Genomic DNA, 12048 nt, shown 5'->3' with positions numbered 1-12048 from the left:
GGCGCCTTGATAAAATCAGCGGCAAGTCATTTCTAATTCCATTTCAGTTGGATTGTACTCCTGTCAATCATTACAAGAGCACTCTGATTGGAGTGCATATGTCCAGCCTCTCTGTGTTTCAGTAATGACACACGTAAAACACTAGTTGGCTGATCTCTTTCTCATTAATGAAGCACACCGACACCAAAGTGTCTTTTTTGATCCTTATCTTCCCATGTTGAATTGAACTCTGAACATGAACAGTACCATGTCAGTTGCTGTGAGGTTCAGCTCAGCTCCACTCACTCTGCTTAGTTTTCTGTCCCCTCGTGGCAGGGATTTCACCCTGTTATACACAGACACGGCTGTTAATCTCGTACAGTCCACCCTGTGGGTTGTAGAACCGGGGTTACTCCAGCAAATATTGATTGTTGAACTCTTCCCAAGTGAAGACATTGTTATGTTTACATTACTGTTATTTAGATGATGTATGCAAATGACTTGCAGTTGATTAGACTAAGCAGGGGCAATCCCCCCTATTTATTTATGGGTATAAACTTGTTGACTTTGCATTATTTTATCTATAAAACACTGTATTTCTAGTATTTTGATCAGTTGTCAAATACATGTTCTCAATGGGAATATATATTTATAAATGTAGTCAATAGTCCATCCAAGAATATCAAAAGTAAGATTTCACACAGGAACATACCATAAGCTGTGAAAATGTGATTATCTCACTGAACAATGTCTCTTCATCATGTCAGCCAACACTGTGAGAAGAAAAATTAACTCAATTGAACTAAATTAACCTGGTTTTATTTTTAAAATAGCTGGCTAGAAAATGCCAGGTTTGATCTAGCAGGTGTTAATTTGCTTTCTGTGGGCGGCATGCTATACCAAGCAGAGAAAACAGTGGTTTCACAGGCCAGTCAGAGGCGTGCTTTTCCAAAGTATCAATCATCAAGATCTTTTCCCCCTTTGTGAGAAGTGAGAATCAAGTTAACTCCCCAACTCCTATCCCCTCTGAGGGTAATCTTATCTCAGTGAGTCTCCTGTGATTTACATTTGTTTCATTTCTTTTCTCAAAAAGGTCAATTTATTGTTGGTGCAATCATTTTGGGCATCATTTATTTATATTATCCTATATTATAGATATTAGCGTGAATTAGAGTGTTCTTGTGTCAGCAGTGAGGCTAAAAACATTACTTCATTACTAACAGACAACCAAAAAATAAGACATTCTCAATGCATCCTCACAATTACAGGCTAGAAATAAATGCAGGTTTGAAAACCTTTCCATCCCTGCTACAACTAGATCTCGCTGTGATGACAAAAATAATGTACATGGCGAAACTACGGCTATAGCGAAATTGGTTCGGCCCTAGTTACCCATGAAGGCCTAATAACAGTATGATGAAGGCAAATGCTGGCTGTCTTTTACTCAAATACGATATGACAACAGAGAGTCATAACATGCTAAGAGAACGGCAAAAGCTGTTTAGATGTCACAGAATGGCAAAGAAGAAACCGAGAAGTAATTACAATGTGTCATCCTTCAAATGGAGCGAGAGCGAGAGAGAGCAAGAGTGAGCTGTGAGCTACACCTAGCCTTGTAGTTCAGCGACATTCAACCGTGATGTTCCCCAACTGCACATTCAAAAAAACATTACAAATGGGAATGTCTCATTGTCATGTATGTCATTAATGTTACGCTATCTGGAAAATAAATAAATAAATGGATAATACATTGCATTAGGCATATATTTCAAATGTATAATTGCATATATTAAGTTCTATATTTTAGAGAGGAGTTGTAATATGATGTTTAATAAGGAGACGCCCATACAGTCAGTAGCATAGCATACTATGATGGCTTTAAAGAATGTACTTCTTACAGTGTCCATTCTGGAACAGTGTAGTGTATGTGAGGAAAAGTGGCATGAGAAGCACTTTTAGCAGGGTGGACAGGGAGAATCAGCAGCACATGCTTTGGCCCATCGGAGAACCTAATTTCAACACCGCATATTCATAATTTATTCGCAGGGGAGTGCAATTTTTGCAATAATATTAGCATATTAACCGTGGTATAGAGTGCATTATGTGTGGGTCTCTGGGTTGCGGTTGAAGAACATTTACGACTACCGGCATTAGCTTAGCGGATCCTGGCTCTGCAGGGCTTTTGACGCTAGCTGTTCTCACCTTGTTCAGCAGAAGATAGTCACAGTGGAAGATACAGCAGCATGTTTACACGTGGATAAACTGCATGACAATATTTTGATATTGTTGGAAGTGGAACCCCATTTCAATTCAAGTCTATCCTTTCCATTTACCGCCTCTGCTAGATCAGCGAAGATGGTTATGCTGGAATATGCTGGTGACCAGGATGCTGGAATAGGCTGGTCTAGCTATTTGTCTACCAGCATGACCATTGCGTTCCCAGCATGTGTGGCTAGCCCAGCCCAGAGAAGCTTCAGGTCCCAGCACAGCAGCAAACCATACAAGCATTTATCGAAACTCTTCTGAAAGAGAAGTCCACCTCATATCCTGTTGTACTTGCTTTCTCTCTTGTAATGATATCCTGTTTTGGTAGCTAACTAAAGACATTGTAAGTGAATTGATTTGGATTTAATTTATGCCAGCTACAGGGAAAATGTTTTATGCTGTTCAAGGTGGGACAAAATTCACATGGATTCACAAGGACAATATTCCCGAGTCCACCTCTTGAAAAAATTTTCTCCGGTGACATTTTTAATTTAACTCATTAATCAGTTAAAGATTGATTAGATATCTTAGAAAATGTTGACATATAAGATGTATTTTATTGCAAATACTGTAAAATCTATTAAAATGTGTTTACCCTGCTTAATTTGTGAGTAGCTTGTGAGTAGCATGTTAGTAGTCAGTTAGTTTAGTTCATTCACTTTGGGGTTAATAAGGCCCATCTCCACGTATAGTTATTAATGCCATTTTAAGGTTGACTGGGCCATCAGTTTCCATTATTGAGAGCAGGGTTTCTGTATGGGGGTGGGGGGGATTAGGATGATTCCAAGGACCTTGACTGACAGTGGCCCTCAAAAACACTGCTGTGTGTGCAGGGATGGGGTGGTCTGATGTGGTGGGGCCCAATGTGAGATCTTTTCATGGGGCCCAAAATCCCTTGACCCTCCGCTGAGGGACAGTACCTGTTATCACACCTCAGGCCTCAACTTGGGCTTGTACAGGAAGGAGTTGGATGTCGAAACTTCTTACACAGCTTAATGGGTGGCCTCGAAGGTAGACTTCAGTCCTGCAGTCTCAGAGATAAAGGCAAGAAAAGCGGCATGTAAAAAGGTTACTTGTCGTTGGGGCGGTGTCCTATAGGTGCATTAAAATGTACTAGCCAGCAATATATATATATATTTGTGCCCAAAGAGGACATTACTGTACTTTCAGGATACATTTGGGAAATTTGATCCTTGATACCAAAATGTACTGTACCTTTACTGTCACTTAATTTCTGAGAATGTGGGACACTGCCCTCGGGGGGCCCCTGTCTTAGAGAATTGGGGAATTCACCCCCCTCTTCAGTAGCAGTGTATATTAGGAAAACAAGCAGAACCGAAAGCTGTGAAATTGCATCAGATCTCAGGCAGCGGCCCCGGTTTGGTGGGGCTGTCACAATCCATTCTCTCCTCTCATTAACATCTTAGTAATGAGCAGGAGCTGCAGCTTGGGAAGAGCCCGCAAATCCTCACTCCTCTGTGAGGGACTATCCCAGAATGCTAATGCCAAAATCTGTGTTTGATGGCTTCATACGTAACATGAAATTAGAAACAGTAATCATTTCTTTTTTTCTCCCTCTCCTTTCCTTTGTCTGTTTTATCTCGCGGGCACGACTGCTGCTTTGTGTAAAATAATCGTGGCTTGTTCAGTGAAATCCTCCTCCTCCATTCCTACATCAGTGCCGGGGCTGCTGTGTTATCAGGCCGCGTGTTTTACGCGTTGTAGATTCAGCCCGTGTACACCAACTCTGCTGACTCATGGAGATTGAGATTACGGGAGAGGAATGGAAAGGCCTGATATTTGCCAAAGGTAGTCCTCTGTCGATGATAATCATGGATTTACACTGGCTTTGATCTGATGGGAAGCCTCTGATGGATTGTGGGAGTGCGGAACAAAGAGGAAAATGATCTCTGAAGGTCTCTCTGTCCGTGTGTTGGCTTGAAGCATAACAGATTGATGGGCAGAATGTGGGGGAAACAGTGAGAGAACCGGGCTAGCTATTCATAATGTGTTATGTATCTGATGCTTTTGTCCAAAGCAAATTACTGTTGATTAGACTAAGTGGGGGACACTCCCCCATGGAGCAATGCAGGGTTAATGAATGGCCTAGCTCAAGGGCCCAACAGCTGTGTGGATCTTATTGTGGCTACACCGGGACTTGAACCTTCTGGGTCCCAGTCATTTACCTTCGCCACTAGGCTACAGGCTGCTCCTATATCCAGTACCTAGATATAATACTACAGTACTCTTGGGCCTTAGATATGCAGTTGATATGCAGAACGATTGCATGTTAAAGAAATTCCCAGGCATCCAGACCATGGTCAAATATGTAATTGTTGTCGATTCAAATACATTTCAATGCTTTACTGTGGTCGTCTGGTGTATTGGAACCTCTCACATTGTGAAAAGTGCAAACCTCTCTTTCTGTTCCTCTTTGTAGGCTCAGTTGCACCAGGCCAGATTAATCGAGGACAGAAGCAAGTATTTGAATCTAAAACAATTCTGCATTTGATCCAGGTCTGGGCGCATCACAGAAATCCACTGTGTGACAGATAATGCTCTGGCTTGCTTCAAGGCCGCTGCAACACCCATACGCAAGAAATAGTGGATGGATTTGAAGGGAAAAAATAATGAAACTATAGAAGCCAGAAAAAGAAAATTGAGAACATTAAAGTGTGCCCAGACCAATGTATATAATAAATATAGGCTTGTGTTTGGACATGCATTAATACTTTTACAACTGATATGTTTCCCTATTTTTTAATTAATTGTTTTCACCAGCAGCTTGTTCATTCGGCTGGATCCAGCCCTTAGAAGTTCCAGGTCAAGGATCTTCCTTTTAGAATAAAATCAGATTGTGGCGTCCACCTTCATTTTAATTTCATAGACACAATATAAACAAGCATTCATTAGTCTCTCAGTAATCTCTCAGTAGTTTCGTGATTCTTCAACAAATGCTGTTTTGTCCTCATAGTGTGGGCAACCCTGCTCAACTTACTTCTGATTTGCTGAATTTAGCAGATAGGACAGTTTTATATTTTATCCAAACAAATGTTTGTTATTCTCTAACACCAAACAAGATAACGGGTATTATAAATGATACATTTCTACTTGGGAAAAAAAAACAATAAGGCGGCACGGATGGTGCAGTGGGTAGCACTGCTGCCTCACAGCAAGGAGGTCCTGGGTTCGAATCCCCGTCGGCCGGGGCCTCTCTGTGCGGAGTTTGCATGTTCTTCCTGTGTATGTGTGGGTTTCCTCCGGATACTCCAGTTTCCTCCCACAGTCCAAAGACATGCAGGTTAGGCTGATTGGAGAGTCTAAATTGCCCATAGGTATGAGTGTGTGAGTGACTGGTGTGTGTGCCCTGCGATGGACTGGTGACCTGTCCAGGGTGTATTCCTGCCTTTCGCCCAATGTATGCCGGGATAGGCTCCAGTGACCCTGTTCAGGATAAGCGGGTTAGGATAATGAATAAATGAATGAATGAAAAAAAACAATAATGAAATATTTTAATTTAGTTAATGACGTATTTTATTCCTTAGGCGTTAAAGGGCGGCATTATCTGAGGAGGTAAGCTGGCAGTTGGAGAGTTGCCAGTTCGATCCCCTGCACAGGGTGTGTCGAAGTGTCCCTGAACAAGACACCTAACCCCCAATTACTCCCGATGAGTTGCTTGGTGCCTTGCATGGCAGCCCCTTGCTGTTGATGTGTGTGTATGTGTGTGTGTGTGTGTGTGTGTGTGTGTGTGTGTGTGTAGATAGTATAGTGAAAATAGACTGTATAGATGCAGTCTATTTTCCATTTAGCAGCCTTTCTTATCCAGAACAAGTTATACTTTTACATAGCATCCATTTATACAGCTGGATAGATACTGAAGCAGTTGAGGTTAAGTACCATGGTCAAGGGTACAATGACTGTGTCCTACCTGGGAATTGAGCCTGCAACCTCTCATTGACCTTTGACCCTAACCATTACACTCCCCTGCCACCTGCTCTGTTGCATGAGGACTGTAATTATGTGGGCTATGATGGATCTGTACTAATTATCGCCCCTTTTCTCCCACAGGAATTGTTGGAAACCCTGTGCTTTTCAACGAAAACGGTGATGCACCTGGTCGCTATGAGATCTACCAGTACCAGATCAGGAACAGCTCAGCCGAGTACAGGATAATAGGTCACTGGGCGGATCGCCTCTCTCTCGATGTAAGGCTTTCATTAGTATACATTTTCAGGAAAACATTGTTGAATTTGTTTGTACAGTTAACCTATTTTTGTACTGTTAAGGTCACACAGCCTATTAAAACACACTTTTCCACTGTTTCACTGATTCCTACAAATGTAGCACATTTATTTATGGAACTTACTTACGAAGATGACATAATGTACATTATACATTCCATAATTGCAGTCTTTGGACTATGTTAATTTCACAAAATGCCTAATTAGTTGCTTCTAACTTCTATGCTGGTTATTATGTCTTTGCACCATACCTTTCCTGTTATTTTTACATGAATATGGATAGTTTTTCTCGGAAGCTACTCAAATTATGTTGATTTAAAATCTGACCTGTTTTGCAGGAACATGAAAATGTAGTTTGGAAGAACATATTAACTTTTTCATTACGAACACAGCAGGGCATATTTATAGCAGAGAGAGGATGTATTAAATATTAAATCAAGGCCATGAATTGCATTCATAAAGCTCCTCTATGTTCTCCTCTGTGTGAATGGGGAAATAATTCATAATATATCAGTAATAATGATAAAAATATGAATATGACACATACTGTACAGTGTTTTTCTTTGATCACAGCTCATCATTGAACTCCCATCTGATTTCACCAACTAAGCTTTCAATATTGCATGATGCTCATACTTTTATATGATCAGCCAAAAATCAAGTTATACTGATGTTTTTCCCCCAAGCTCAAGAATGAATTATTAGAAAAATATGAATATTGACTTTGATGGTAATATTTTACACTTTTGTAGCTACATGTATGCATGTATGGATGGATTTTTTGTTTCAAAGCATAAATGATTTGTTTTTAATATTATAAAACTTCATTGCAATCCAAACAAATGTATTTCAAAGCTAAATGGCATAGAGAACAGGCACGGCATAAAATACAAGTGTGACATTTTTACGACTGAAGCGCTTCCATGTCATTTTAAGTTGCGTCTGTCAAATCACTTTAAGAACAACTTCCAATTATAGTGTTCTTATGATGAACCTCAACGTTTACCAATGAACTGCATGGCATTACAGAAAATCTGTGTATTACAGCGATGGTTTATGATTTCCATTAAGCCAAAGCTGAAATTGAATAACCCAATATCAATAATAAGAACAGCACTTTTTTGAATTAGGAAGGGATGGGGGATATTGGGGGTGGGTGGTGGGGTGGGGGGCAGTAATCAATTTGAATTTATTCTCCTTTCTGGCAACGTCTTCTACAGAGCAGCAGCTGAGTATAATTCTTCCAATCGACATGATGTTCACGTAAACAAATCTGCCTGGAAGAAAACCGTCCCAATAACCCCGGCCCAGTTTTACGGTCTCTGAATAAGAATGCAGACGTGCCGAATAAAAGTGCTAATGAAACGGCCAGCCTTTTCAAGATTTGCCTCGCTTTGTTAAAACGAGAGCAATTTGAAGTGCATCAGCAATAATGGGGATGCTATTGGTTACAATGATTTTCCAAAATGAAGCAATTACACACTGTGTTTGTACTGTACTGCACATCAGAGGACTCGCAAACAGAGCATTCTAAAAGTCGCTGATAGCTTGTCTGGAATGGCTACGGTGTAGATAAAAGGTTTTTGCTTCAAAACATTATTATATACAAAGACACGGGGGCACCTTAGCTAGCTGTATGCAAAATATGGGGCTTTCAAATGGCTCCTTTTACTTGACTACTGCAGCTAATTTGGTGTTCTTTAATGTACTTGAATGGCTGCTTCACCATAGGCAGAGTTTGTTTTAGCTTGGCTGGGACAGCATTAACCAGGTAGTGGGTGGGGGGTGGGTTGGGAGTAGGTTCGGGGGCAGAACTGCGATCGTGAATCCGGGCGGGTGGGTAAGCTTCCCTTAATCTTTGCCTATGTGTTTCATGTATTGACAGAGCTACAAAGCAAAGATCCTATGGGCTGCAGTTCAGTAACTATTCAATAGCGAGTTCATTTATAGTTTTTGTATGTTTTATTGATCTTGTCCGGTGGAATTGAGCCAGCCAAGATGACCAGAACTTCTTCATAGTTTCCAATACATTAGGCATGCTCAGTAAACCCAGGACTGGTTAAGTTAATGCACTACATTTCCCATGAGCCTGTGCTGTGGTCCTCAGGTCTCGGCGATGCAGTGGCCGGGAGGTGTCCGGCAGGTGCCCGAGTCGATCTGCAGCCAGCCGTGTAACCCCGGCGAGCGGATGAAGATTGTGAAGGGCACGCCCTGCTGCTGGCACTGCGAACGCTGCGATGGCTACCAGTACCTGGACAACCCCTACACCTGCAAGATGTGCCGCTTTGACCGGAGGCCCAACAGGGCCCACACGACCTGCCTGCCTATCCCCATCGTCAAGCTGGAGTGGAGCTCGCCCTGGGCCGTCATCCCGGTCATCATCGCCGTCCTGGGCATCGGCGCCACCTTCTTCGTGGTGGTGACCTTCGTCCGCTACAACGACACCCCCATCGTGAAGGCCTCGGGCCGCGAGCTCAGCTACGTGCTGCTGACGGGCATCTTCCTGTGCTACGCCACCACCTTCCTGATGATCCTCACGCCCGACGTGGGCGTGTGTGCCCTGCGGCGCATCTTCCTGGGCCTGGGGATGAGCATCAGCTACGCCGCCCTGCTCACCAAGACCAACCGCATCTACCGCATCTTCGAGCAGGGCAAAGTGTCCATCAGCGCCCCGCGCTTCATCAGCCCAGCCTCCCAGCTGGTCATCACCTTCAGCCTGATCTCCGTGCAGCTCCTGGGCGTGTGCATCTGGTTCATCCTGGACCCCTCGCAGGCACTGGTGGACTACGAGGACCAGCGCACCACCAACCCCGAACTGGCGCAGGGCGTGCTCAAGTGCGACATCTCCGACCTGTCTCTGATCTGCCTGCTGGGCTACAGCATGCTGCTGATGGTCACGTGCACGGTGTACGCCATCAAGACGCGCGGCGTGCCCGAGACCTTCAACGAGGCCAAGCCCATCGGATTCACCATGTACACCACCTGCATCGTGTGGCTGGCCTTCATCCCTATCTTCTTCGGCACCTCGCAGTCCGCTGAGAAGGTACGAGACCGCGCGCCCCATCCCACTCACTGCAAAAACCCAAAAATGAGCCAATCTTGACAAGTAATTTAGTCTTGCGCTTTGCAAATTTTCTCAATAGGGTAAGTAAATTTCACTTCAGAGAAAGAAAAAAAGGTTTTAAGTCACTTTCGAAGATTAAAACATCTTTTAAAACCTTTTAAGACTTTGCAGTCCACCCTTCAAGGAACAAAAAAACGTGTGCTCACCTCATACTTTAGAAAAGAAAAAGTCTTGTTTCAGATTTTTCAATATTATGTGTGCACTGCTGGGAAAATACAATAAGTATGAAAATGGCAGCAATTACAATAATGTTCAATTGCTTATTCCTTTTGGCTAATAGCTCAGCATGTTCATAATCACACATGTAATGTGTATTTCAGAACAATAATACATCTCTTTCCAATCGCTGTCAGTTGGCCCAAATATTACGACTAGTTTTATTATTGTTCTAATGAGTTCTAATTTGGCAAAATCACACAACATGAAAGGGAGTGCTGTGGTACTGTATATTGTTGCAGCTGTGATTCAGTCATTGGTACAGTACGAGGCTGCAGGCCTTGGGCCTCAAGTGGTTTTGTTTATTTGCATTCAGTGTATATTATCTATTAATAGTATAATATAATAGTATATTTTATCTGGTACACAATATATCATATCAAAGTATTACAACTCACAAATCTCTATACACTTTTTGATGATCCAAATATCTTGGTGGTTCCTTATTTTGTAACATGACTGGACACCAATCGGACTCAATCAAAATGACAACGTGCCGTATATCAGAAAACATGAATCATGGTAAGGTCGGTATCCTTCTCCTGGTGACTCAACAAAATAGAAAAACTATTTTATTGCAGAAAAAAACTTCCTCTGCATTTAAGCTTTTGCCACTTTTCAGTAGTACTTAAAGTAATTCTGAAACACTCAAGGGTTACCTTTCAGAAGAGACCAGCATTATGCCTGTCAAAGAGATTCAAGAACAGCCTCCATGTAATCTTTGGGCTTGTCTTCACTAAAGGAGGTGCTCGAGAAGGCGTTAAGAGTAAGATCACACAATATAACTGGATCAGGATTACAGAACAATCTACTTCACCAATTTTGTAAATGTTCGAAGGAAGTGTTTCATAACACACTTACAGGTAGTCTTTCTTTTTCAGGGAAGTGCTTCAGAGATGGTTAATTGAAAACTGATGGTTGGTGGTCACAGCAGGTCTCCTGGGCCTCTTAAGGAGTGTTTGAATTCATAGCCGTGTCTCAGCTTATGTTCTGTGTTACACCCATCCATAACCTTTTTTTTCTTACTGGAAATATCAGATGCTTGCTAAAAAGTTTCAGTAGATCCTGTAGATCCCTGAGTTTGGGTTTTAGCTGTAATGGCTTCTATTTAGTTCAATTCTTTGTTTAGAGGATAATTGTCCATTACTATAATCAAGGAAAGACTACTGTATTTCTCTCCATTTGTGTTTAAATGGTCAAACATTAACTGAGCAAAATGGTGCTGCTAGACTTTAAACTAAAGCAAAAGGGACTTGTGACCTTATTATTTGACCACCAGTTACTTTTAGAGTTGACTTCATTACATTATTTAAAATAATTTATTCTATTGGATTTCAGCCAGGCGGCACGGATGGTGCAGTGGGTAGCACTGCCGCCTCACAGCAAGGAGGTCCTGGGTTCAAATCCCCGTCGGCCGGGGCCTCTCTGTGCGGGGTTTGCATGTTCTCCCCGTGTCTGCGTGGGTTTCCTCCGGGTACTCCGGTTTCCTCCAACAGTCCAAAGACATGCAGGTTAGGCTGATTGGAGAGTCTAAATTGCCCGTAGGTGTGAGTGAATGGTGTGTGTGCCCTGCGATGGACTGGCGACCTGTCCAGGGTGTATTCCTGCCTTTCGCCCAATGTATGCTGGGATAGGCTCCAGCCCCCCTGCGACCCTGATTAGGATAAGCGGGTTCAAAGGTGGGTATATAGGACTGCCATCAACATGCAACTCCATTTCACTGATGTCATTTTAACGCACATTCATATGCTCCAGAGTTAGCCAGGGAGTCTGATTTGCATCTGTTGTCCCTGTGGGCATCCTAAGATGCATGACTGGGACTGGTGGTTGGTGGTTCAAGCCCCGCTGTTGCCATGATAAGATCAGTCCCTAACCCCACATTTCTCCGGGGGAGATTATCCCCTGCTTAGTCTGATCAACTGCTTTTGGATAAAAGCGTCAGCTAAATTAATGTAATGGGCTAATTGGCTGTGGGAGTAAACTGGGTCACTGAGAGGAAACACACAAACATGGGGAGAACATACAAACTCCACGCAGAGCGGACCTGACCCAACTGGGACTGCGGAAAATGTGAAATCTTTTCATGTCATCCTAATAAAGATTTCATTAGTAAATTTAAAAGCATGAGTACATCCCAAATCTACTGAATCCTTGCGCATCTAATCAGAATCTCCAGTCCTCAAATAAAGGGCTTTTTGTACCAATGAGCCATTTAAATAAAAA

The 12048-nt window shown here is 42.6% G+C and overlaps 1 protein-coding gene across 1 annotated transcript in view; it reads left to right on the top strand.

The window, feature by feature from the left end:
* LOC133109692 (metabotropic glutamate receptor 4-like) overlaps positions 1-12048 on the top strand; it is a 165054-nt gene that overhangs the window by 135158 nt on the left and 17848 nt on the right. Inside the window, exons 7-8 of the mRNA XM_061219175.1 lie at positions 6313-6449; positions 8593-9528. Coding sequence (XP_061075159.1) covers positions 6313-6449; positions 8593-9528 — 1073 coding nt within the window. The remainder of the gene's footprint in view (positions 1-6312; positions 6450-8592; positions 9529-12048) is intronic.

Source organism: Conger conger, chromosome 14 (genome assembly GCF_963514075.1).
Source record: "Conger conger chromosome 14, fConCon1.1, whole genome shotgun sequence".
Lineage (NCBI taxonomy): Eukaryota > Metazoa > Chordata > Actinopteri > Anguilliformes > Congridae > Conger > Conger conger.
Note: the sequence above shows the minus strand (reverse complement) of the source record. Positions and strands in the feature narration are given on the sequence as shown.